The 27,743-nt window shown below is 43.4% G+C and overlaps 4 protein-coding genes across 4 annotated transcripts; 1 reads left to right on the forward strand and 3 right to left on the reverse strand.

The window, feature by feature from the left end:
- Positions 1 to 715: 715 nt before the first annotated feature.
- On the reverse strand, positions 716 to 1,390 carry LOC121777081 (putative disease resistance protein RGA3). Its single transcript, XM_042174217.1, has one exon. It carries the CDS (start codon positions 1,116 to 1,118, stop codon positions 828 to 830), a length of 291 nt encoding a protein of 96 aa, XP_042030151.1. The 5' UTR covers positions 1,119 to 1,390; the 3' UTR covers positions 716 to 827.
- A 3,751-nt stretch (positions 1,391 to 5,141) lies between these two features.
- On the reverse strand, positions 5,142 to 8,402 carry LOC121777774. The gene is made up of 5 exons (XM_042175128.1): positions 7,942 to 8,402; positions 7,351 to 7,414; positions 6,819 to 6,983; positions 5,777 to 5,842; positions 5,142 to 5,599 (listed from the first exon to the last, which is right to left on the reverse strand). Exons 1-5 carry the CDS (start codon positions 8,196 to 8,198, stop codon positions 5,384 to 5,386), a joined length of 768 nt encoding a protein of 255 aa, XP_042031062.1. The 5' UTR covers positions 8,199 to 8,402; the 3' UTR covers positions 5,142 to 5,383.
- Positions 8,403 to 10,245: 1,843 nt separating this feature from the next.
- Positions 10,246 to 13,338, forward strand: LOC121776222 (universal stress protein PHOS32-like). The gene is made up of 2 exons (XM_042173382.1): positions 10,246 to 11,344; positions 13,027 to 13,338. The coding sequence occupies exons 1-2, from the start codon at positions 10,633 to 10,635 to the stop codon at positions 13,044 to 13,046; spliced, it is 732 nt and encodes a 243-aa protein (XP_042029316.1). The 5' UTR covers positions 10,246 to 10,632; the 3' UTR covers positions 13,047 to 13,338.
- A 1,771-nt stretch (positions 13,339 to 15,109) lies between these two features.
- LOC121776609 (putative zinc finger protein CONSTANS-LIKE 11) lies at positions 15,110 to 26,751 on the reverse strand. The gene is made up of 2 exons (XM_042173802.1): positions 26,449 to 26,751; positions 15,110 to 15,400 (listed from the first exon to the last, which is right to left on the reverse strand). Exons 1-2 carry the CDS (start codon positions 26,702 to 26,704, stop codon positions 15,294 to 15,296), a joined length of 363 nt encoding a protein of 120 aa, XP_042029736.1. The 5' UTR covers positions 26,705 to 26,751; the 3' UTR covers positions 15,110 to 15,293.
- Between the last annotated feature and the right edge of the window lie 992 nt (positions 26,752 to 27,743).

Consider the following 27,743-nt stretch of genomic DNA (forward strand, 5'->3'; position numbering starts at 1 on the left):
GCATTGCAGGAAATAACCAACAAAGAAAACCCGAAATAGAGCTTTTATAGTTACGCTCGGCTCTTTATTACATAAATTGCATAAAACAAACTATCTTAACAACAGACAGCCTTGGCAACAAGGGCGTCTCTGGGGCTGTGCCTTCTGCTCATCTTCTTTGGGCTCGGGTCCTGCAGCCGCCTCTTCCTTCTCAGGCTCACCTCGGCCGTCGCTTGTGTCCTTTTTGTGCGGGTCTTGGGCCGGTGGTCTCGTATCCACTTTCTTGTTCCACACCCCCTTTGCATCACAAGGGAACAAAGTAAGATTTGGGCATCTCACCTTCTCCAAATACTCCAAATTAGGAAACAATCCATGAAGCTCCCTCCATTCCATCTCTATCCCCCTCAAATACTTGAGCCGCAGCCTCTCCACCTTCGTCCACCTCTCCGTCTCACCATAAGTACCGATGCCTTGATACTGCCCGAGATCATGAAACTTCCCCCCTCTTATGTACAGCCTCTTCAGCTCCTTCAAATTACTAACCATGAGCCAATTCGGCGTCTGTTCCTTGGGGAAGCACTTGAGGTCCAGCTTCTCCAGATTCGGAGGAAGCTTGGCCGAACCTAATTTGTACTCATCTTTCCCACCAGTGTTAGTACCAACTCCCCAAGTGATGGTCAGCTTTCTTAGAGGCTCCAGCTTCTCCATCACCGCGACATGCTCTTCCGTGGGGAAGTCCTTCCAGTCATTGTAGATGCAAAGCTTCTCGAGAAACTCCAGCTGCTTCAAATCTCCAATCGTGCAGCCTTTTTGGTACCCAACTTTGTCTTCGGTCACGAAGAAGCCCTTTAGCACTTTAGGTATTTGAGTAATGAGAGGCCTTTTGGCATTTTCGCAAGCAAGTAGCACTCCGACATGTCCAGCTGCTTCAGCTTCTTTAGCTTCTCAATCTTCTCCGGGATGCTCTCGAGGTTCACGCAAGCCCTGAGGTCGAGCACCTCGAGGTTCGTGAGCTCGAGGATGGAGTTGTAGAGCGCGATGATGTTGGAAACCCCCTGGAGGCTCAGAAACTTGACGTACTTCAAGCTCCTGAGCTTCTCGAAGAACTTGGGATCCTCCACCTCGATGTGGTGAGCCATCAAGGCCTTCCATCGCCCGAGGTACAAGATGTTGAGATTCTACATCTTCCCAAACCACTCATCTATGAATTCAAGAATGTGCTCGTCCACATTCATGAGGAGGTGGAGATTCTCCAGCTCTTTGATTAGGTCGTTCACCACTTTGATCGGCTCATCCGCCTTCCCTTCTTCGTTCCTTTGCTTGGAATCGTCGTGCTTCTTCTTGAAATCGTCGTACGAGATCAGCCCCGACCCGCTCAAGCACGCTTGGAAGGTCCCCTTGAAGTTCTGTGTGGGGCCTCCCTCTTCTCCGAAGTTGAATATCTTAGCCCTCTCGGCTAGCTCCACCAGCACTGATCGGTGGAAGGGGTGGAGCCTATCAAAGATATACGGACTAGATTAGCATACTGAGCTTTAATAATTTGTTAAGGGAAAATGGTCGAATTTGTCCCATCGTTAGTGTCATTTACCTAAAATGTCCTATCATTAAGGTAATTACTACTCTGTTCGTCCTAATAGATGTCACACTTTAGTGATAAGTACGAGATTTTAGAAGATGTTGTTTTGTATGTTAAATGGAGAGCAAAAATATATTTTTATAGTATATAAATAAAATTTTTTCTAGAAAAAGAAAATGTGACATGTTTTGTGGGATAAACTAAAAAGAAAAGTGTGACATCATCTATTTTGGATAGATGGAGTAGTATTTAGTAGTAATATGTCCAACAAATAAATCTTGGTGATTGGAAAATCGACGTGATAACCAAAATTACACACTGATTAATCAACGTGTAATTTTGGTTGTCACGTACTCACGTCGACGATCCGTTGGCCAGAATTTATTTTGCATGATTATTTATTCCAAAAAATGAAACATTGTAAATACCCTAAAAATGAGACAAAATCGACTATTCACGGAGAAAAAAATACAAACATGCAACTGTTGTCACCGGGGGCGGCCTCGATAAGGAAGCCCTTGTCCATCAATTCTTTCAAGTAGTCCTCGGCGACATCCTCTTCCGACGCGAAGCCCTCGACGACCCACCATTGCAGCATCAGCCTCTTCTTGATGACGGCGCCTGCGGGAAAATGGACAGACAAAGCAAGCATAGCTTGTAGCGATCCTTGAGCTTGTCGTAGCGATCCTCGAAGTCTTTGTATGCCATGCTCGTCTCGAAGAGAGGACTTTTGTGCAGCCGAGGTATCTTCTTGGGCTTCTCCCCGGAGATTCGGTCCTTGATGAACTGCGACTTTAACTGCTTGCCTTTGTGTGTTCCGATGTTGGAAGGAATGGTGAGCTTCACCTTCATCAGTTCATTTCTGAACTTTTTTACAATCTCTTCTTTTTTAGGGTTTCTTCCCCACCCCCTTGATTTCTTGAAAAACACCCTCCAGTGTTTTGAGATCTTCATTGAGGCGGTTGTTGTAGTTGTTGAGCTCCTTGGCTTCCTTGCGCATTTCTCTCAGGTCTTCTTGGATCAAGTCGAGAAGGCGTGGGCTGGCGTCGTTGGCAGGTGGCAATTGCGATTGCGGTTCTGGTTCTGGTTCTGATTCCGTTGGCTGCTTTGTAGTCGGGCCTTTTTCAGCAAGTTGCGTGCTCTCTTCCACCCTGACAGCTTCACGGGGCAAGTTTGACAAGGTGATTGGACGTGTTCGGTGTTTGGATTGCCATCGGTCGACATGATGGACCGGCGAATCCTCTCTCTTTTTTTGGTTGGAGAAAAATGGAGAAAGGAAATGAGCTAAAATAGGGTTTGTGCAAGAACATATGGTGATCCTTGAAGTGGGAGGAAAGAAAAAGAAAAGAATTCATTCCACTTTCATCATTGACAAGTTAAATAATACCTTACTCTTGTGCAGGGAATAGGATTGGGGTATGGAGAATGGAGAATCAAGTAAAGGAGCGTCTACTTTATGATTCTGGTACCTAAGATACAAAAGATATTCTATACCAATCAATATTGATGTTTACCTGCATAAGTTATAGCTAGTGCAGATGATCAGTTAATCGGTTAAGGAAGTAGTCGAAAACGCTAAACGTGGCATCCGTCGTTTTCGTGAGCTCGTCAAGGCTTTCAGCATCAAGCTCTGGTGGAGATTCCTCGCGCAGGATTCTTTGTGGGCTCAGTTCACGATACGCAAGTACTGTTTCCATGCTGGGCGTGCTTTTATTTCCCCTTACTCTGTGCATGATAGTTCTATTTGGTGTCGGCTCACTCATATTAAGGGTCAGGTGCATGGTCTTATTAGATGGTCCCTAGGCGAAGGGCGGATTAGTTTCTGGGACGACGTGTGGGTCGGGGATGGCCCCCTTAGGACCTTTTGTCCGCTCGGGACTGATCTTCCTGCCGCTGAGGTTTCTAGGTTCTGGCATGATCATACTTGGCAATTTGAAAAACTGCTTGATTATTTGGCTATGTATGGTGTGCCTTTGTATGTGCTGGATCTTATCAGGGCTGTTCCGATTGAGGTGGGCAGGCGGGATGTGATGTGATGGAGCCTCACTGGCGATGGCGAGTTCTCGACGGCCTCAGCTTGGGAGCTCATCCGGACACGGTCCCCTAGACATTTCGGGCTTCGCATGGTTTTGAATGTTGGGCTGACCCCGACTATCTCTGTCTTCATCTGGCGTCTCCTCCTCCAGACGGTCCCTGTTGAATGTTATGTTCAGACCCGTGGTATCTCTCTCGCATCCAAGTGTCTGTGTTGTGTCTCTTCTTTTTCAGTCGAGTCTTTTCAGCATTTGTTTGTGTCGAGTCCTCTGGCGAAATCGGTTTGGGATTTCTTCGATGGCTGGTTCCCTTACATTAGCACACACATTCACACGTGCACTGATATTGCACATAGATTAGGTTTTTGGTGGAGGTCCTCTCACAGGGCCATTACCTTGCACTTCAGCTTCATTACCCCTTGTTTAGTATACTGGTTTATTTGGACGGAGAGGAATAGCTGCAAGCACTGCGACATTTCTTTTCGTTCTTCCCATGTTATTTGGCAGGTTATTCGGCATCTGCGGATCTTGGTGGCGGCGGGCGTGCTCCTACCCCTTCACTGGCGCGGTTACACTCCGGCTGTCGACTTCATGCCTTCGGTTCCTCCTCGCCGGCGAGTTATGAGGTCCTGGAGTGTGCTTTGGCATCCACCCGACGATCCTTGGGTGAAGCTGAACACCGATGGGGCCTTTATCACCTCGACGGGACAAGCTGGCGGTGGGGGAGTGGTTCGTGGTTCAGACGGTTCTCTCTTGGGGGCCTTTTGCACGCCACTCGTAGCTGGGTCGGCCTTCGAGGCGGAGCTCTTAGCTCTTCTTCACGGGTTGACATTGGCTATGGAGTTCTCATCGCAGGTCTGGGTCGAGATGGATGCGGCAGCAGTGGTCGCGGTGTTCACTTTAGGACGCGGGGGAGCAGCGGATGTGAGACATCACATGGCTCGCATTCGCATTTTGCTCTCACAGTTGCAGGTCAGGTTCTCTCACATCTATCGAGAGGGCAACCGACCATGCGATTTTCTGGCAAGTAGGGGGTCCAGACCCCTGCCACCATTTTTTATGATGCGGATTCAGCGCCTCGGTATTTGAAGTCGCTCGTGAGGATAGACCAGTTGGGCTATCCGAACTTTAGATTCAGATATCGAGATGAATGACTACTTCACTTGGCTAGTTGGGCAATCGAGATGGATAACTACTTCACTTCAGATTCAGATATCGAGATAGCCATTGGTCGACGAAGCAAGGGTGGCGGGTTAAATGGGCCCAAGGGTAGCTATTGCTTCTTACGATTACCCAGGTTGATAACCGATATTACATGAATGCAATAACCATGAAAGTTGGTTATCGATTAACTGAGAACTGGTCGGTTCTAGTTTGATTCCCGATAAACGAGTAACAAGATTTGAAGGACAGAAACTAAGTTCATTGTTGAACAATTCACACTTTATTTCCCTAGTTTTTTTTTGTCACCTCTTTTTTAATTCCCCTTTTCCCTTTGTAAGCACTTTATTTTTCAACAAGATAGAAACAACTCTGAAATTCTTGCACGGAAATTTGCTTGTAAAAGAATTATGATAATTTGCATTTACCATTGCAATTTGCAGTCCGACAAACAACCATCATATATACACCAATTTCGACATCATTAAGCAGCAACGGACTCCATATTGCCAGAATATTTTGTGGAATTCCAACTATTTTCCCTTGAGTTTCGGAACAATGATTCCAAGATTCCAGCACAGTTTAAAGAGACTCACTGAGAGGCCTTCATCCCCATGATAGAGTAGGCAGCAGTTCACACAATCCCTACCACAGAAGTCGGCAAAACAATGGTGTCGTTGGAGGTTTGTTGCATGCTGAGAAGTTGTGGGCACTTGGTTGACACAACATAAGGTGGATACAACTCCAAGTATGCTTTGCTGTCCTCGGAGAAGCTTCCCACGCATATGGTGTCCCCTCTCCCATGCCAGATCCCATCTTGGACATTGTTCATTTCCAACGTCCTTGATTCCTGCTCAAGTTCACAGATTGTAGTGGATTAGTTTTACAACTGATGGTTCATTCTTCTATTTAGTTTGTCTTACACATAATTCTTTACAGTGGAGATATGGGATGGGATTATGAATGTTCTTTTTAGTGAATTTAGTCGTATCCAGCGAGGAAAACAAAATCTAACAGGAGAACGGACCTGGCTTAACATGCAGCTCGGACAAATAATATGGTAAATGAAGTCATCTAAGGAAGTATCACCGCCCTGCATAAGCAATACATTGTCGTATCAGCTATTAAGATTTGCAAACTCATGGTAGCGTAGTATAGAGTTGACGCTTAAACATATGCAGGCGAATGAGATGTGAGTAGAAGGAAAGAGAACGGATTGTATGCAGATCACACACCATGTAAGGAGATACATATATATATCCAAATATACCCAGAAAGCAGATAAACTGTATTGTGTATAAGTATTGTTAAAAAGAAAAAAAATTTGGGAAGAACCGAGTTGTAGCCAAATGAAGAAAACCATAAGATCATTTGCAATGGCTGTGATGCCAGAATACAGAGGCTTGGAAAACAAGCAGAAAAAGTGAACAGAAAACTAGAAATACAATCAGAAGATAGCAATTACAATGTACTCCATTTAGTAAACAAATGAAGGATTTGGAAGTAACGTAAAATAAATGGTAATGTTGTTATCCCGCTGATAGTCATTTGAATTCTATTCCTAAACCGAACCCCTTTCACAGAAAAGGCCTCAAAGCAAATGTATTGTACAAAGGCAAAATAAGATCAACCTCATTAACTACCCATTCCATTTTTGAATTAGATTGGATTGGATTGAATAAAGCGATACGAGGAACAAGTAACAGCTACTACTAAACAAATACTATCATAAAGAATGGAGCAAGTTGTATATCTCATATGGTTTATTCTCTTTCTCCACCATTTACATTTCTCAAGCCTATCTGATGTTGTGCACTTTCTTAGGAGTATAACTTACTTTGATTCCTAGTGACTATTGCTAGTGTTGCTCTCAAAACTTTTTCATTTTTTCAGGGAGACAGAGGAACGGGGTTCGGTACAAGTATGAATAAACTAAAAAAAATACTGGCAATCAGGGAAATATCAATCATCACAAATCGCCATATGGGTATAACACTGAATTTTGAAATCAATGAAACTGAAATGATATAATCGCAAGGTAGAAAATGAGTTTTGAAGACAATGCTTACTATTATATTGAACTTCTTCTTTATTTGTATGCGGTAATATCCCATATATGTTCCAAGTGAGAGAGCGAATGATGCAGCCAAATATAGAAAGTAGCATTTTCTGGTTATTGTGAACGCTAGCAGGTTGGAAAGGGCAATGACAAGAAGAATCAAGTGGACAGATCCCTGCAAAAAAAAACACACACACACAAACTCAATACTCAACAATTAAAGAAACTCTTTTTTAGAAATACTAAACAAGCATGAATAGCAATGTCAAAGAATGGACTCCTACAGAGTTTAAACTCCTTTACTGTTTAACTCAATTCCCCCCTCCCCTGATGAAAATGGGATCCAGATATATCGGTTACTTACAAAATAAACTCACTAGTTAACTATATTTGAAGACTATCAAAACCCTTCCACACAATTTCTTCAGGATATTCAGATTCTTGCATGCGCTAATTCAGACTGTCACGTTATTAAGTACATTTGCACACTCCAAATGGTAAGTTGAATACAAACGCTTCATAGGAAAGAACTGTGCATTTACCTGAAGAAAACAAGAACCAAATCCAGCTCGTTTCATATTCTTGCCAAATCTGTAACAGGGGCAACTGCAGCAAATGGCAATCCATAAGAAAGAACAGCACATTAATGACTCCAAAAGCTAATTTTCAATCTCTTAACTACTTAATGAACAGAAATGAAGCAAGATTTGTCGGAGTTGACTCCTGTCTTAAATTTTACCACTTAAGTTAAAGATTCTACCACCTTAAATAGTTTAAATTGCCTCATACTTATCCAAATCCAAATAAGGTAAACAGGAAAATCACGTCACCCCAATGAAGATTTTTTTGCTCCTACCGAATACCCAAAAAGCTGAATTAGTTCAAAGGTAAAGAAATTTGCTGAAACAGTAGTAAGCGTTGAATTGACGCTAAAATCAGAACGTCCATTTCCAAAATCAAATCACGAACAAAAGAAAACGACATCAAAATTAACAAAAAAGAAGAATCCAATTCACCGCACAAGAACCCAGAATAAAACTTCCCAAATTAGCGGAACCCCAAAACCCTAAAAAAAGGGAAATTTTCCCCCAAAATTGGATAAACGAAAAGGTGGTGAAGGATGAGAACAGTACCATGACGATTGAAGAGCAAGGCGCCGATCATCCAAACAGTCGTAAAAGAGCTCACCTTCCCACATTCTATGGACTCCGCCTCCATATCCAAGCTCGGCTTCCTCATCTCCGTTGAGCTTCCCCCATTTCCCCTGCTGCGCCTGCATCGCCACGGTCGAGCACAGCATGTCGAAATCCAAAACAGAGACTTCCTCGCTCAACAGCCTCTCCTCCTCCGCCGCCGCCTGCTCGCCGCCTCTCCTCTCCAGCTCCGTCATAATCGAAAATGGGGGCTTTCCGTCTCCGCCGGTAATCGATTGATTAAGCAGAGAATTTGGCGAAAAGGCGAATTGATTTGGGGGTTGTTCAGACAACAACAAAATAATGGAGAGGGATTGAATGGGGGTATAAAGGCAAGCAGCTAAAGAATGGTTGAATGCTGGTTGGCGCCACTTCCATTGATGGTGGGCCAACGGATATATTAAAGGCGCTCCGACCACCACGCAATTTATTATTATTATTACTCCTCTTTTTATATTTATTCATCATAAAATCATTTCCTTCTTTATCTAATTGTGTCAATTTGATTTATTGCTATTAACTCATTAACTCACCCATTTTTTTGTCAATCTTCCTTCTTTATCTAATTGCGTAATTTGATTATTGCTATTGACTGTCTGTCTCATTTTATTTTTCAATCTTTAATCAATACTAGGAGATATAGATTTATTAATTTATTACACTTATAGTTTTGTATATATCTAATATATAAAATTGAAATTTACATTTCACTAATTTTACCCAGATTTCTTAAAAACCGGACTTCCCGAAATTAAGACGTGTAATCACTGATAAAAGAAAAAACACAAAAGTATTCATTTGTTGGTGAATGAATAGGTATTCACGGCTAAAATAATGTTGACAATATTAAAACGGATAAAGTAAATATATTTCTTTTGTTAATAAGTCAAACCTTGATATGGAAAAATATAGTACAAGATGAAAAGGAGAGAAATGCAGTACTTTTAATTACTGTTCTTGTTTACTCCATATTATAATTTAATTTCAACATTTTAAGAATTGTATTGATATTAGTATTAATTTAACAAACCCAAAATTGATCGGTTCTTTTATTTAATTATTAAATAGTTAAAGAAAAAATGAATAAATTGCGTCTTGTATTTATGTAATTTGTAATATTGATAACAATATTAAGACTTAATCAAAATAAATAAATTATAATAGTTGTATATAGGGTTTAGGTAGTAGTCAGACAACACGATATGATCTGTAAATATAATATGATTGGATAAGTATAATTGAATGGAATTTTTAGTGCATGTATTATTTGGCGCATCATAATAATTGTGAATGCGACGCAGATTGTTGGCTTTGGCTGGGTCAACTATGGATCACTACAAATTAACATTCTTACCCTTTTTATATACGCATGTGTATTTAATATTTATAATACATAATCAAATAGTATAATGTTTCTTTCTTGGCGTAAGTTGAAGTTGATCTGCTTCATTATGCTTTATGTAATTGACTATTATCAAGTTGTCATAACATAATTAGTTATATACAGTATTATAGAATCATTATCATGTAAAAATTTAATATAGTAATGCTCGATTAAAAAGCCGTTATTGTTGAATAATATAGTGTGTTTAAATAAGACTATTTTTAAATTAGTCATGAGAAACTTTAGCAAACATCTCAATAATAGAGTATAATAGTTTCTCATATATTCTTACGATGGATTCGAACTCTTGGCATATCATATAAACAAGAAAAATCTTAAGACGTTTCTCCTCCATTCAATACATTTAGAGACGCGGTTTCTCTTTCATTCAATACATTTAGAGTTTTAGATCATAACACGATAAAAGTTGGTGTAAGACATCCTTCATATTACTCCTAAACAAAAAAATTACAATAATTTTAAATTTTAAACTACAATAGAAACATGATTTTAAAATATAATCGAATTAAGTTTCAATTTAATTCAAGCCCTGTGCCAATAACATACTGTTTAAGATATCCACTAAAAACATCTACAACAAGCCAAAAATCAGTCTCATTTCTGTCGTGATTTTATTTTTCAGTTGTCACGCCAGTATTCATTTTTTCAGCAACAATATTTGGAATAAGCAAGCCTCATTTCCAACCACAACTCAATTTGACAATTACTAGTCATTAAAAGGAGACACTTCTTCATATTACTAAAACCAAAAATTTATACGTAATAATTTAAATCTAATAAGTACCATTAAATCACCCTAGTTATCACATATGAGTAGATTGATTTTATTTCATGAAAGTTGTGTTAGCACATTTGTAACAAAATTGTGCATTCTTGTCTATTGGATTGCAATTTGGGGAATTTGGTTATGTCTTCTGCTAATGGATAAGCTTTAATTGTGAGTCGTCAATGTCGAGGTGCTACTTTCTTCTGCCACGCATCCTCTTTCGCCCATGCCCATCCAAATCCCTACTTTGTCCTTCCTTCCTCAATCCCAATCTAACTGAATTCGTTGTAAATTGTCAATCATAATTCGCCTAATTTCATCTGATTCCAGTCCCTCACCTTTCTTCCTCGGTAGCTAATTCTCAGTCATCAAATATTCAATCCCTGTTTACTGTTTACTTACTAATCAAAACCCTCACAAACCCTAATTCCAATTTCCCCCCAAATCACACCTTCACTGCATGGCATCACCACACAGCAATCGGAAAGAAAACGACCGCCCCGCCGCCGCCGTTCTCCACCAGCCGGCCTCCCCCCGCTTCCCTCCCGGAACCCCCACCTCCGGCGCCCAGCGCAAGGTCGCGATCGCCGTCGATCTCAGCGACGAGAGCGCCCACGCCGTGAAGTGGGCCGTCCAGAACTACCTCCGCCCCGGCGACGCCGTGATCCTCCTCCACGTGCGCCCCACCTCCGTCCTCTACGGCGCCGATTGGGGCGCCGTGGACGTCTCCGCCGACGCCGCCGACGAGAGGTCGCAGCAGAAGCTGGAGGACGATTTCGACAATTTCACCACGACCAAAGCGGATGCCCTGGCGCAGCCGCTGGTGGAGGCGGCGATTCCTTTCAAGATCCATATTGTGAAGGATCACGACATGAAGGAGAGGCTGTGCTTGGAGGTGGAGAGGCTAGGGCTTAGTGCGGTGATCATGGGGAGCCGGGGATTTGGGGCGTCGAGGAGGGGGAGTAAAGGGAGGCTGGGGAGTGTGAGTGATTACTGCGTGCATCACTGTGTTTGCCCTGTGGTTGTGGTGAGGTTTCCCGATGAGAGAGATGCGGATTCTGATGATGTAAATGGGGGTTCGGGAAAGGCGTTGGATGCCGATATCTCGGCTCTGCATCCGGTGCCGGAGGAGGAGGAGCCGCTGTTTCTTGATGCTTCTGATCATAATGCAGGTGAAGTATAATCACTGAATCAATTAACTTTTTGGATGTGGTGATGGTTCATTATTTGGTTTCGCTCGGGTTAGTACCTAGGGTTGCATCAACCTCTGCAAATTTCTCTTCATATACTATCCATATAGAAGTCAAGTAATTAGAAGAAGCTAATTCAATCTTGAATTTGTTCGACTTTGATATGTATAGTTGGACGGGATGAGTATTGTAATGGGAATATGGAAAAAAATGCAATTTGCATTTGAAGTAAGACCTTGATTTCTTAGAGTGTCCACAGTGGTGGACCGCTGCGGCGCCACCACTGTGGACACTCTTAGGCTGAGTATTTGTATAATATAACCAGAGCTGAATAGAAGTTAGAATGGAGAAAACTCATAGTTAGTTAGTTACGAAAGGTTATGAAGGCCTGTGAATCTTAGTAGAATCAAGTTCCCTGCTGATTGAAATAATGGAACATAAGCCTATGAGATTGTAGGATATTTGCAGATGTAAAAACAAAATGCCAATTCTCTCCTCCTGGATATTTTATTTATGTCTGACCTCTTAATCTGCTCATTGTGCCAACCAAATGTTTTGAACAATGTTTATGTTTGAATGCATGTCTGTAGCTATATAGTATTGGGTTCACACTCATATATCTATTCGTGACCTGAGTGAAGGCAATAATAATTGACTCATTTAGTGTTATCTGCTTTATAATTGGCTTCCTGTAGCGAAAACTATTTGGTAACTGCCATAAAAATGCATTTTGAACTCCAGGTTGTGTTGTAATTGTTGGAGAAACCAATATTTCTTAATAATGGATTATAAAAACTATTTGAAGATTAGACTTCTTTTATAGATCAGAATCCTGATACTATTGAGATTCTCGAAAAATAATAAAGCTTGAAATAAGCAAGAGCTGTCAAGACTTGGAGATTGGTCTCAAAAGTTGATTGAAGTTGAACTATATTGTCTTTTGTACACAATCAGATTGAAGACAAGGCATGTCGCTTTATTGTTACGACATGTTGAGTAATATACATGGTCAGAGTTATACCAAAAGTAGTTAGATTTTGCTTATGAAATGATCTGATTCATTCCTGGTACTTCACAAGAAACTATTTTTAATCAGCAAATAATTATAAAAATTTACCAAATTTTCAAAACATTTTGAGTTAGAGGTAGATCAGGTAAACTGGCATAAACCATAGATGACATGATTGTGAATGGCATACTAAAGAATCTAGTATGTGCAATATATACATGCTTCGAATTGAATATTGAAGCTGCGATCATAGGGATTTTTTCTGCTAGATTATCTAGAAAACACCATATGTGTGCTGATTGCTAATCTAATGCTTGTTCTTCTGCTGCATGAAAACATCAGTATCATGTTTTGTCGATTCATAGCCCGTCTCAATGAACCAACTTTTTCGATTCTTTCTGAACTTGTTCATAAACTTGTTACTGATGTTTGAGAGTGTTTGGAGAATTGATAAGTGGAGGGATGATGAAGTTAGGCTGTCCTTTATTGCTTGCCCAGAATATAATGGGTAGGTAAGGAAGGGAAATTGGCATGTAGATTTAGTTATCGTGCTTTTCTATGGCTTTCTCAATCTTAGAAGCTACTTTATGCTATGTTCCCCCCTTTATGAACTGTTTAGTCCCGAGCTAAGTTCATGAGGTTTTGCACGATGTAGATGTGGAGAAGATTTCTTGAGCTGGTGATCGAAGAGGGCTTGTTTTGCTGAGACAGCGATCGTCATGGATACTTGTTTGTGTGAGAGAAGCTGAGTGCTTCATTCGGCTTATCCTTTGGCTGCTGTATGTTGTTTTTGTGAATTAAGGCTGGATGATCATCATTGTTGATGAGTTTCCTTTCTATGTTTTAGATACTGAGAATGGTCATGCTATCGATGTGATGTTAAGCTATCTTTCCGACTTCTTCGCAGACACATCTTCCAGTTGCATTTCATCTAATTGCGATTATACTAAAGCCATCTCTTTCTCTATGTTATGTGCCTCATTCTGGTGTGTATTACTTGTGTTTTATTTCTTTTTACTGATTGAACTTATGGATTATATTATGATGCTAATTTAATTATGTGGGATGTAAATTGCTTGAGCAAAAACTTTTGTTGGCATTTTTGGATGGAGTCTTTGGACAGAAGAATCTTGGACTGGAATCTCCACAGGCATAAACGTTGAGTACTAAGTAGTAGTAGATCAATTTAGACATCAAACGACAACCACAAGAAATTTAATAGTTTTGAAAATTTAATATCCATATTCATCAATCACCACATTACGGCTTAGTTTTTTTTGACGCCGTACACATGTGCAGTCGATATCATCCAACAGTTGTGGTTTTTCTTACCAAAATTTAAAAAAAATTACTTCTGTTCATTCTATCAAATTTGTCGCATTTCACGTTTTACCTTTTTTTTAATGGATCACATATTCAAATACTCCCTCCATCCTTAATAATTCATCACCATTTGATCAGACACGGGTTTTAAGATATGTAATCATAAGTGGGTTAAAAAGGTTGGTGGCATGGGAGTCCTACTTTTATATATTAGTTTTATAATAAATTGTGAGTGTGAATGAGTTAGTGGAATGTAGGGTACACTACTAAAAATGGTAAAAGTGAAAGATGACAAATTTTTAAGGACGGACGAAAAAGGAAATAAATAACAAATTTTCAAGGACGAAGGGAGTAATTTATTTCAACTCACATTTTACTACTAATATATAAAAGTAGGCTCATATTACACTAACCTTTTCAACTTACTTTTCATTACATTTCTTAAAATCCGTGTTCGTTCATGTGACAAAATTTATGGGACGGAGAGAGTATTTCATACTCCTCACGCCTCCAAACAAGTGTCTTTTTTTCTATTTTAGTTCATCCCATAAAATTAGTTCATTTTTGGCAAGTTCATTCTCTACTAACAACACTTCATTTATCTTTTCTTTCTATTTTTTATATACTTTACCAATTTCGTATTAAAACTCGTTTTAACTTCAAAGTTTCTTTGTTTATAAGAGTGTGAAAAAATGAATCGGGATTAGTGATCCTAATATTTTTTTAAAAGGTTTATAAGATGTTGGATCATATTGTCTTGTTAATAGAGACTATAGTGTAAGTGTGCAACTTGTAAATTGTAGCATAATGGGGTGTTGTGTTAAGCACGTGAACGTGTCGGTGGGACTCTTATTTTACACTCTCCTTAATCCATAATTAAGATATAAAACCAATAGTTTATAGTCTTTGGTATCCATAAATGACCCAAATTCCAACCTAGCCTCTAATCTTCTAAATCACATCCAGGGACGGCTAAGACAGCCATAGGCTCTTACACCAAGAATTCAACCTTAATAATCCAAATGTCAAACATATCCATCTTTCCTTCAAAACCAATTCAAATGTTACATAGAATGAACAGATGTAGGATGAGAAATCCATGTTTGTGTGAGGCTAGATTCATGCACATTCCCAGCTTCAATTGGCATTACATGATTGATTGATGTTGAAGCTTTAAGCATTCATCAATTTAGGACCGTTCAAACGCTTCTCCCTCTCCATTGGTTGATTCCACGTGGACTTTTGTTTCCTTTTTCGTCTCTATTGATAATCCTAGACCTAGAGGAGGATTCCTATTTTATGCTACTTTGAAATTAAAAGAATCAAGGACATGAATCATGCCACCACACCATCAAAGATATTAGTTGTGATCTTGATATCATTTTTCACACATTTTCCCATCCACAAGTATTTTGAAGTCCTTGTAATTAGGATTCTTGAACAATTAAGCATAACATTAAAGTGATTAAATTAAGTACACTCTTGGTGGTTGCTCTAAACTATTACAACAAGTCATTGAGTCAATAATACACATGAAAAACATGATTAATTAAGCCAAAGTTGTTGTCTTCATCTTGTGCTATCACCACATCCATGATCTCATCTTTTTGCCTTGGCGGAGGAAGTCGAAGAAGCCGAGGCGAAAGGGGGAGGCAAAGACAAAGGCACAACTTGGTTTTCGCTATCACTGTCTTTGTCATCTTCATCTTTGATGGGGTACGAACTAAACCCTAATGGCAAGCCCAATAACAGTGACGGCCCATCAGCCCAGAGCCCAAGAAAGAGTATCTGTTCGGCACCAAAGAGTTCGGCACGACCAAAGAGTTCGGACTCAGCCTACAGCTCGGTAAAAGCCGACCAGTCAAGCTCTCCTCTCAGATCGGCAAGAGCTGATCGGTAAAGTCCAGCAGTTCGGTCTCAGCATTCGACCGAACTAGGAGTTAGTGGACTCATGAAAGGCCTCCACGACCTCCGCTATACCCACGATCTATTTAGTGGTACGAAGCAGTTATTGAGCAGTTATTGCTCACCCACGATCTTGTTAGTGGGGCTGCAAACCACGACCTTAGTTCAATGTATAAATAGAACTTAGATCAGATAGAAAAAGGTTAAGCTCTCTAGAGATAAAATACCATATAGCAAGTCTGTGTTGTAAGCTGTAATCCCAGATCAAGCAATACAATCTTGCCCTCCCTTCTTCCCGTGGACGTAGATTTACTTCAGTAAATCGAACCACGTAAATTCTTTGTGTCGTAATCTTCATTCTCTACCAGCATTTACTAACATCAGAAATTCGCGGATCCATCACTGGCGCCGTCTGTGGGAACCAGAGAACAAAATTTGTGATAAAGCGAATTTTTGATCCATTTTTTCCACCCAAAAAATGCATACCAGATCGCAGAGTACCCGTATTCCTGCCCGTGAGAACCAGGAGGAAGCCAATCCATCCCACAGGTCTGGAAAACAGCCTAGGGATAAATCCACCACCAGTTCTCATGGCGAAGGAACAAGCCGCTCCAAAAATCGTCCCACTGAGTCTTCCCAGCAGCCCGATTTGAATGAGGCTGTCAAGCAGTTTTTGGAGGCGAAGCAGGAGGAATTCTTAACCTTCCTGCGAAAAAGCCAAAAGCAGCCGGAGACGAAAACGGCGGATTCTCCTTCTCCCTCCGCACAAGAAAGTCACTACCGCAGTAGTGTCGCATCTCCCAGGAGAAAGAATCCCCGTCCCCCACATATTCCAGTTCATCCTCGGTACCGGAATCACAGGAGAACTCAATCTCCTCCACACCGACGAGATATCGGATTCGCCGTGTACGGAGCACTGAAGACTCCGTTCTCGGACGACATCACCCGAACTCCCCTACCACAGAACTACCGAACTCCGTCGATGACTTACGACGGGCTCGTGGACCCTCACGATTTCTTGGGGCGCTATCAATATAACATGGCGAACCAGGGTCTCAACGAGGTCCACATGTGCAAGCTGTTTCCCGAGCTGCTCATCGGGAACGCGAGAAGGTGGTTCGATAGCCTCCCCCAGGGCAGCATCAGATCTTACCGAGATCTAATGGATGCCTTCCACAGGAGGTTCTTTCAGAAAGCGGAAGCCCGAATCACTTCGGCTCAGCTGCTTTCCATTCGTCAAGGTCGCGACGAAAAAATCAGCGACTTTATGACAAGATTCCACAAGGAATGCCTGCAAGTAGACGATCTCAACGATCTGCTTGTCATCTCGGCATTCCAAAATGGAATCCTGCCCGGAGCTCTCTACAGGAAGCTCGTTGAGTGCGGTCCGCAGACAGCTCAGGAAATGTGGGACATTGCGGACCAGTACTCCCGGGCCGATGAGGCAGACCGTCGCAAACGGTCGTTAGACAGCTCATCGACCCGAGGAGACAGAAGGAAGCCCGATCATAGCGATCAGGGGCATCCTCGCCGGACTCCATTTGAAAGAATTCAAAGGGCTCCGGTGCAAGACAGATTGGGACCTCGTCTCAATCCCGAGAAGCCGCCCGCTCAGTTCGTACCGCTGAACAAGCCGAGAGCGGAAATTTTCGAACTGCACTCTGACCTATTCGAAAAGCCAAAGCGGATGACGAAATCAGCCGCGCGCCGACCGCAGGATAGCTACTGCTCCTACCATCAAGACCACGGTCACGATACTGAGGAGTGCAGAAACTTGGCTGCAGGTATCGATGTTCTTGTGAAGGCAGGGACATTGAAAAAATACCGAAGCAAGCAGCCAAAGAAGAATAAAAAGCAGAGTGGTGCGAACTGCGCTCCTCAGGATCCGAAAAGGCAGCCGGATCCCGAAGACGATGACGAGCCGCAATATGATGGAGTAATCCAGACTATTGACGCGCTCCCTGCCGGAAAGACCAAGTCGTCCCTAAAGTCAGAACGCAGAGGCTCCAATCGAGAGGAGCCAACGCATAAAAGGCTGAAGCAGGACGAAGTGATTACGTTCTCGGCTGCTGATCCCGTCCCGGCCATCTCTCCTCACCAAGACGCCATTGTCATCCAAGCCGGAGTGGCAAACAAACTGATCCACATGGTGTTTGTGGATACAGGAGCGTCAGTCAGCATTCTTTTTAAAGAGTGCTTCGACAAACTAGAAGTGGACCCAGCTCGGCTCAGTCCGGCTCCGCTTCCCCTGAAGAGCTTCGCCCAGGAGGACACCCGCCCTGAAGGTATTATCAGCCTTCCGATCACGGTGGGGAAAGCGCCTACTAGCTCCAGTACGATGATTGAGTTTTTCGTGGTGAAAGCTCGGTCCCCGTACAACATCATCCTGGGAAGAGACTGGCTCAACACAGTTCGGGCCGTTTGCTCCACTTATCACCTCACCATCAAGATCCCTACTAAAGGAGGGATAGCGGTCATCCGAGGTGACCAAAAGAGAGCAAAGGAATGTCTGCAAATTGCGCTTAGAAGTGCCGAGCAGTCAGATCGGCACCACCAAGCATAGCAATCACAGCAGCCGGAGTCAGAGGCGATGACCGAAGTCATACCGGAGCCGAACTCGATGACAGTTCAGCTGTACGAAGACGATCCATCCAGAACGGTTAAGATCGGCTTCGCGGGAACGCCCCTACTTCGGGAAAAAACCATCCAGCTCCTCAAGGAGTATAAAGACGTCTTTGCATGGTCTCCGTTGGACATGACCGGAGTGCCCCCCGAGGTAATCACTCATCGGTTAAATATTGATCCTTCAGTCCGGCCGATAAAACAGAAGCAAAGACTCTTTGCGGCAGAACGAAGTCAAGTCATCCATGACGAAGTCCGTCAATTATTGAAGGCGGATGTGTTATTCGAAGTGAAGTATCCTTCGTGGGTGGCCAATCCTGTCATGATCAAGAAAAAGGAAGGAGGATGGCGGATGTGCATAGATTTCACCGATCTAAATAAGCACTGTCCCAAAGATTGCTATCCCCTTCCGAACATAGATAAAAAAGTAGAAGCTTTGATAGGCTTTGAAATTTTTTGTTTTCTTGATCTGTACAAAGGATACCATCAAGTTTTAATGGATGAGATTGACGCTTCAAAAACGGCCTTCATTACTGATTTCGGCATTTTCGCTTATAAAAAGATGCCATTCGGTTTAAAGAATGCCGGAGCCACTTATCAAAGGATGGTAGACAAGCTTTTTCGGCACCTGATTGGAAAGGAGGTCGAAGTGTATGTTGACGATATAGTCGTCAAAAGCAAAAGCACTTCGGAGTACGAGCACAACCTCAAGTCCACTCTCAACGTGCTCAAGAAAGCCAACCTCAAACTTAATCCCCAAAAGTGTACCTTTTTGGTAGATTCGGGAAAGTTTCTGGGTTGTTGGGTTTCAAAGGACGGACTCAAGGCAAACCCCTCAAAAGTTCAAGTCGTTCAGAACATGGCAATGCCGAAGTCCATACATGACGTGCAAAGGCTAACCGGATGTCTAGCCGCACTGAATCGATTCCTTTCCCAAGCAGCCGAAAAGCAACTGCCGTTCTTCAAGGTGTTGAAAAAGGCACCAAAGTTCGAGTGGGGAGCCGAGCAGAAAAAGGCCTTTGACGAGCTCAAAAGTTATCTAGCCGAGCTTCCTATTCTCTCTGCTCCAACCGAAGCCGAAATAATATTCTTATACTTAGCGGCATCGGATCAAACCATCAGCGCGGTGCTTGTACGAGAAGAAGGCCTAAAGCAGCTTCCCATCTATTTTACAAGCCGAGCATTAAGAGGTCCAGAAACCAGGTATCAACCTCTGGAAAAGATTGCTCTGGCATTAGTAAATGCAGCAAGGAGACTGCGGCCATACTTCTATGCTCACAAGGTATGCGTCTTAACTGATCTGCCACTTCGGCAAGTGTTGACCAAACCAGAAGCATCAGGCAGAATCGCCAAGTGGGCTATAGAGTTGGGAGAGCACACAATTGAATATCTACCTCGGAAAGCCATCAAGGGACAAGCCTTGGCAGATTTTCTTGCAGAAGCAACGTTCGATCAAGCAATTCCTGTTATTGCCGAACAGAAGAATTCTGCCAATGCCGAACTAGCACAGCCCTTGGAATCCGAAGTAGAGCCGCCGGACTGCTGGAGCGGATTCGTAGATGGAGCTTCAAACAAGATGGGAAGTGGAGCTGGTATTTTACTTGTCGCTCCCGACGGACACGAGGTAACCTACTCACTTCGGTTCCTATTCCCCACTACTAATAATGAAGCCGAGTACGAAGCCCTCCTGGCCGGACTCCAGTTAGCGCAAAGTCTGCTCGTCAAATCTCTCAAAGTCCATTGTGATTCACAAGTCATAGTAAATCACATGTTGGGTACAAGTGAAGCTCGTGACGAGAGAATGAAGAAGTATTTGGACAAAGCGCAAAGCATCAGCCGAAGTTTCTCCTATTTTCGGATAATCCGCATTCCCAGAGCGGAAAATAGCCGAGCAGATACCTTAAGTAAGTTGGCCTCAGATCCGAGCTCAAAGGCGGAAGAATTAATGCATCGAAGCATTGATGAAGCCGAGGTACATTCAGTATCCAGCTCGCCGAACTGGATGACGCCGATCTTGCAGTATCTGGATCAAGGACAATTGCCCGAGGATAAGAGAGAAGCTCGGAAGATCACGTGCCGAGCACTTCGGTACGAACTTCATGAAGGAGTCCTCTTTAGAAAGTCTTACCTCCAGCCGTTATTGCGGTGCGTAGGACCAGAAGAGACGGACTACATCCTCAGAGAAGTTCATGAAGGATCGTGCGGTAGCCACATCGGAGCCAGAACTTTAGCTAAAAAAGTTCTGAGATGGGGATATTATTGGCCAACCATGGTACAAGAGGCAGTGCAGCTCGTCAAGAAGTGTACGAAGTGCCAAATTCATGCAAATGTCCCAAGGATGCCGCAGACCGATCTATACACTATGCAAAGCCCTTGGCCTTTCATGCAATGGGGCATAGACATAGTGGGACCACTTCCTCAAGCTCCTCGGCAAATGAAATTCCTTATTGTTGCCGTGGACTACTTCACGAAGTGGGTGGAGGCTGAACCATTAGCTACGATAACGAGCTCAAAGGCATTGGACTTCGTCTGGAAGAACATAGTGTGCCGATTTGGCATACCCCACATCCTCATCTCGGATAATGGGACTCAGTTCACCGACAAGACGTTCAAGAATTGGTGCCAAGAGCTGAACATTCAACAACGGTTCACTTCGGTCTCCCATCCCCAAGCAAACGGACAAACGGAAGTAACGAACCGGATTCTGGTGAAAGGGTTAAAAGCTCGGTTAGAACAAGCCAAAGGACAATGGGTAGAAAATCTCCCTCAAGTCCTATGGTCCTACCGAACTACACCCAAAACCTCCAACGGTGAAACTCCGTATAGTCTGGTGTACGGCACTGAAGCCGTAATTCCGGTGGAGATCGGCGTACCCAGTCCCCGAACTCTAAATTTCTCCTCAGAAATGAATGACGACGGACTGAGAGCAGAACTAGATCTCGCCGAAGAAAGAAGAGAATTGGCGTGCATAAAAGCAGCCAAGTATAAGGAGCAAGTAGCCCGGTATTATAACCAAAGGGTGAAAAAGCTTCAATTTCAAGTGGGAGATCTCGTCTTGAGAAACAACGAAGTAAGCCGAGCAGAAAAGCTGGGCAAACTCGAACCCACATGGGAGGGTCCATATCGGGTGTCAGAAGTCCTCGGCAAAGGGTCTTATAAATTGACTCACATGTCAGGAGAACAAGTACCCCGAACATGGCACATCTCCAACCTCAAGAAGTTCCACTTGTAAGAGACAGTCCGGTCAGTCCGTCTCGTGTCTAGTTCGGTCATAGGGGTATATGTTTTTATTTGTTTGTTTTTTACTTGTACCTTGTCGTTTTTTAAAAAAAGTTTAAAGTTTTTTTCTTTCATCTTTTTCATTTTTTCTCTATGTGTTTTGTCTCTATGTGCTTGTCGTCTCTTACAAATGGTACCAAGGTATATCGTTCTTTAAAGACTGATCCCCTTTTTAGATCGATTATTAAAGACTATTGTGAGTCCAAGCTTCTAAGGAGGATATAAGACCACAATTCAGCTTAGCAAGCAGTCCGTCTGAAACGAACTGCAATAAGCCAACGATTGTGAGTCCAAGCTTCCAAAGAGGATACAAGACCACAATTCAGCTTAACAAGCAGTCCGTCTGAAACGAACTGCAATAAGCCAACGATTGTGAGTCCAAGCTTCCAAAGAGGATACAAGACCGCAATTCAGCTTAACAAGCACTTCGTCTGAAACGAACTGCAATAAGCCAACGATTGTGAGTCCAAGCTTCTCAGGAAGATACAAGACCACAATTCGGCTTAAGAAATAAGCACTTCGTCTAAAACGAACTGCAATAAGGGAAAGTCCGATCCACGCGATAAACCTCGCCGAATTAGGACGACCAAGTTCGGTCAAAGAAGTTTACCTCATAAGACCGGGGACGACCACGTCTAGTCAAAGAGGTTTACTGCATAAGACCACTTCGGTTAACTGGGAAAGTCCGATCCACGCGATAAAACTCGCCGAATTAGGACAAGGGAAAGTTCGATCCCGGCGACAAAAATTGCCAAATTAGAACACAAACCAAGTTCGGTCAAAGATGTTTATTTCATCAGACCAAAGACGAGTCCGGTCAAAGATGTTTATTTCATCAGACCAAAGACGAGTCCGGTCAAAGATGTTTATTTCATCAGACCAAAGACGAGTCCGGTCAAAGATGTTTATTTCATCAGACCAAGGACCAAGTCCGGTCAAAGAAGTTTACTTCGTAAGACCAAGGACCAAGTCCGGTCAAAGAAGTTTACTTCATAAGACCGAGGACAAGTACGATGAAATTTTTTCGCTAAGCTGTAAATACAGTGTTAGAAGCGAAAACAAAATTTCATTTTTCAAATCTTGTTCGGCATACAACTCCGCTACCCTACAAAATGGCGTTACGCTATTACAAAGGACTATTCTACTGTCCAGGGTTGCTGAAGTTAAGCCACCTATCTGCAAAATCCTCTGGAAGCCGAGTTCGGTTGTTCCGAGCAGATGAAGAATAAGCAGGTCGACGAGATGCTATCCTCGACCCAACGCCTCTTCCCCGAGCCCGAGAAGTCCTAACACCTCGGCGATGAAGAGTCTCTGCAATAAGCATCTGCTGATCTTGCTCGCTCATAGTCACAACTCCTCGGCGAATTTCAGTCCGTCCCTGTCTTGACGATTCCGGTTGCTCCTGAGCCCGTTCTCGTCTTGACGTTTCCGGCTGTTCCGGAGTTCGTTGTTGACTGGAAGTAGGATTTTGAACAAGGGAACCAGAGGCTTGATCTGGAGTGCGAGCATCTGTTGGCACGATATGCCGAAGGAATCTTTCTATGGAGGGGCGCCGAGAAAGAACAATGTCGTACCGAGAAGCCCAGCGCCGTAATGATTTCACAACTTGTTGGCAAGCCGAGCTCTCCAGCGCATTGTTCCTCCGGAGTACATGATATTCCTCCCACAGTTCGTCAACTCGACTCTGAACATCTGATATGGTCAAGCCCCCGCGCACACGGATGTAATCCTCGTACGCAGTCCTCTCAGCAATGGTCGTATTCAGCTCGGCCTCCAGATCCTTCTTATCGGACTCTAAGTCCTTATTATCGGCCTCCAGCTTCACTAAACGAGCCAGAAGCTCGTCATTCTTCGTCTGATCGGCTATAGCTCTTTTCTCAGCTTCGTCTAAAGCCGAAGAGTACAGCCGTTTCCAGTGAAGTATCTCCATCTCCTTGAGTACAAAGCAGCTATATTAGTTCGGCAGCTGTACCGAGCAGATAGTAAAATACAACAGGAATAAAGGCGAGTACGAAAAGCTATACGAAGACAAGTGTAGAGAATTTTTCATTCACAAGGAAAATTTTTTACACTAGGAGGGCTTCAAGGCCATTTTACAAGGAAGAAACTAGACTAAGAGAAGGGAGACGAAATCATACTCCACCAGCTTCGTCTCCGGCTCCTTGGTCTGGTTCAGCTTCTTTCTCCTGAGCTACCTCAGCCTCGGCCTCGCATCCTGCCGGCCTCGCCTCCGCCTCCTGATCGGCTTCCTTCTCCGGATGCCCGGCCCGCTCGACTTCGGCCTCCAGCTCCAGCGGCTCGGCCTCACCCTCTCCGTTGTAAGTCGAAGCGGGTGAAACGGGTCCCACGGAGGCAAAGATAGCCTCCAGGTTCTCGTCCCGATCAGCTCGACAACTCCGGACTCGGTCTGCAGAAAGCAGGACCGAGGATGAAGCGAGCTCCTCAAGGAGCGGCAGATTCTGAAGCCGAGCTGCTATCTCTCGGCTGTACAGAGGCAGCACGACGTCGGCCCCCTGCTCGCCCTTATCGGCAATTAGCCTTACCAGACTACCGACAAAGGCCGAGAACTGGCTGCTCAAAAAGAGTTTCTCCGTGTAAACACGGAGAGCCTCCCCTTGGGCAACCACGGCAGCAGCATCCCTCCGTTTCGTCTGCTCCCGCTGGATGACGAGCTGGTTTTTGGCAAACTGAGCTTCATCCTGGGCCGAAATCCTAGCAGCTCTGGCTTTCTCAAAGTTAGCCTCAGCCTGTTCGGCCCGATGACAAGCAGCCGCCAACTTCCTCTGCATCTCAGCATAGTCATTGGACGCTTTGGAGAGTTCGACGGCGACGAGCTTGGAGAGCATATCGTTCCTCTGAAAATGGATAAAGAAAAAAGTCAACAAAGGGGCCACAAAAAATACAGGAAAAAAGCAAGGCCAGAAAATCAAGAAGAGAATTCACCTCGGCGAAGTCCGTGGGCCATAAAAACGGCTCACAGATATGTTCCGAAGGAGGCGCCAAGACCACATCTTTCTCTGGCGCTCTCGGGGGCTTCTGGGCCTTCCCCTTCCCCTTTAGCCGAACACGACTCCGGCTCTTTCGGATCCGAAGAAGAGGTTTTTTGCCTCTTCGGATTCTTCTCGGCTTCAGACGCCGAGCTAGGGGCCCTCTGCCTCTCCGGCTCCACAAGCTCGGGGGACTTTCGGATAGCCTTATTCAGCATGTACACTGCCAAAAAGCAAGAAAGCAAAGTCAGATTTTCTTCGTTAAAGCAGTAGAGCATAAAGATAAAGAGAAATCCTCACCCTCGGCCTCTTCGTCCGAAGACGAGATGTCGAACACGACGTCGCCCTTGACGAGCTCAGACTCCGTGTATTGTTTCCTAACTATGGGAATCTTGTTGAGCTCGCCATCGAGCTCGTCCAACGGTTCAGGCCGAGGATGACGGATAACGGACTTCGGCCCTCTCCAAGGAAAACTAGGAGCCGCGGTCCTATCATAATAGAAGAAGCGGTTTTGCCACTTCGGCCACTTCGTTTTACAAAAGGCCCTAAAGGGCTGTACAGGGATCAAGTAAAACCAAGACCCCTTCCTCTTAAATTGAAAGAATTTAAGGATCGCCTTCAAAGACAAATCCCTTCCTAACCTACGGAGTTCGGCAGCGAAGGCCGACAAGTGCCTCCAAGAGTTCGGAGTCACCTGGCCTAAAGGAAGCTGAAAAAAATCTAGTAGATCTATAAAGGCAGAAGGGAGGGGGAAACGAAGCCCGCATTCTAAGCAGGCCTCGTACACGGTGGCGTAACCCTCCGGCGGGGAATCAGCCCTATGATCACCGTCAGGTACCACCGCCCTCCCCCCAGGAAAAAAGTATTTTTCGGGTAGGGATACCACAGTATCCTTACTCAAAATACTATGGAAATACTCTACGGTCTTCTCCCCGGACTCTTTCCGGCCAGAAGACCCCTTACCGCCTCTCCTACCGCTACCCGACTCCGAAGAAGAAGAAGAAGACATTTTTCTTACTTTTTGAAGGTGAAGAAAGTCTGAAGAAGCTCTTGAAAGCGGAAGAAAATTTCTCGAGAAAGAGAGAGTATAGAAGACGCAACAGCAAAGGTGTTCAAATGAGGAAGAAAGAGCATATTTATCAGATTCGGGAAAGATTTCGAGATCGTTGCGCCGTTTCGAATCCCACCTTTTCAGGATTCAACGGCCGGATTTTACTGTCGCATTTAATGCAGGCACGCGCAAGGCACGTCCCCTGACGTCAGCCTCCCCCTTACCATTATCCAGAATGCCGAAGTGACTCACCTCGCCGAAGTGATTCACTTCGCTTTTCGGGGGGGGGTAGTGATGGGGTACGAACTAAACCCTAATGGCAAGCCCAATAACAGTGACGGCCCATCAGCCCAGAGCCCAAGAAAGAGTATCTGTTCGGCACCAAAGAGTTCGGCACGACCAAAGAGTTCGGACTCAGCCTACAGCTCGGTAAAAGCCGACCAGTCAAGCTCTCCTCTCAGATCGGCAAGAGCTGATCGGTAAAGTCCAGCAGTTCGGTCTCAGCATTCGACCGAACTAGGAGTTAGTGGACTCATGAAAGGCCTCCACGACCTCCGCTATACCCACGATCTATTTAGTGGTACGAAGCAGTTATTGAGCAGTTATTGCTCACCCACGATCTTGTTAGTGGGGCTGCAAACCACGACCTTAGTTCAATGTATAAATAGAACTTAGATCAGATAGAAAAAGGTTAAGCTCTCTAGAGATAAAATACCATATAGCAAGTCTGTGTTGTAAGCTGTAATCCCAGATCAAGCAATACAATCTTGCCCTCCCTTCTTCCCGTGGACGTAGATTTACTTCAGTAAATCGAACCACGTAAATTCTTTGTGTCGTAATCTTCATTCTCTACCAGCATTTACTAACATCAGAAATTCGCGGATCCATCAATCTTCATCTTCATCTTCATCTTCATCTTCATCTTCATCTTCGTCTCTCAGGCCATTGGCACAGGCCTCACAGACTGACACAGTGGGGCCGAGCCTGGGGCCAGAGCCAGTCCATGGAGTCGGAGACTGGCAGGCGTGGCAGAGAAGAGTTCTCGTGTGCTTCGCCACAAGGAAGTTCGCGGTGTGGACCCTCAAATCGCAAGTCCAGCACAGGCTCGCTTCGTCGGATTCACAGTACATTCTTGCCACCTTGTTGCAAAGCTCACATTTCTTCATTTCTTCTCTTTTAAATCTCCAGATTGAAGAATTGGCGTTGGAATGGGAGAAATAGAATGCAAGTTGCTGTCTGATTTTTTTATTAGGCTACTTATATATGGAATGTGGTGTAGAAGCAAGTTGTCCTTTTTTTTTATTTTGTCTTTTTCCTTCACTTTTTTGGGGCTGCGACATGTATTATTGGAATTTGAGATCAACAAAGTAGAAAGATCACCAGAGCTTACTTTGCATTTGCAACTTACCAAAAATTTTTTGGAGGGTTTACAAGGTAACCATGTCAAGAAATAAAGGACTATGGCCTATGGGGGTGTGCTAAGTTGTTTTTGCAGGTGACTTCAACAAATATTTTTTAATAGTTACTAAAGAACAAGGTGTTATGGCCGCGTGTAATGAAATAGTAAGAGATATTATACTTAATGTATGTGTATCATATGATCATATGATATTAATTGCATGTATACTTGTATATTTAAGTCTACATGGCCTTCTCCCATATCATTCATAAATATGTTCAATTGATAATTCAAGAATGATCAATGTAGTTTGGTATGAAAGCTATGTACAATTTCCTTTATTTTTTTTAGTACAATCAGAGAGGGAGAGGAGGAGGAGGAGGCGTGATGCGTATTAACTAGGAATTAATATGTATAGAAGAACTTATTAATCTTTTAAGAAAGAAGAGGATATAAAGTGTCATTCCTCTTCTCTATATATATTAAATAAATAGTAAAAAAAGAGAAGGTTAAAAATATTTTATTTCTTCATTCTTATTTCTGATCAAATACTCTATAAATATTTATGATGTGTAATTATAAAAGAATATGGTTCTCAAATCAAATCCAAAAAAAATAATTCGTAAAATAAAATGAAATAATAATATATAGATTATCAGTCACTCCAGGCATAAAATAAATGAATATATTTGCAATCGACAGCAAAGATGTATTGGCGATAAAAGAATTGGGGATCACTTGCGCGCATAATACGGTCGCGCGCAAGTGAGTGTTCATCAGGGATGACATATTGTTTGATGTTCCGA

Source organism: Salvia splendens, chromosome 18 (genome assembly GCF_004379255.2).
Source record: "Salvia splendens isolate huo1 chromosome 18, SspV2, whole genome shotgun sequence".
In the NCBI taxonomy this organism is placed as follows: domain Eukaryota; kingdom Viridiplantae; phylum Streptophyta; class Magnoliopsida; order Lamiales; family Lamiaceae; genus Salvia; species Salvia splendens.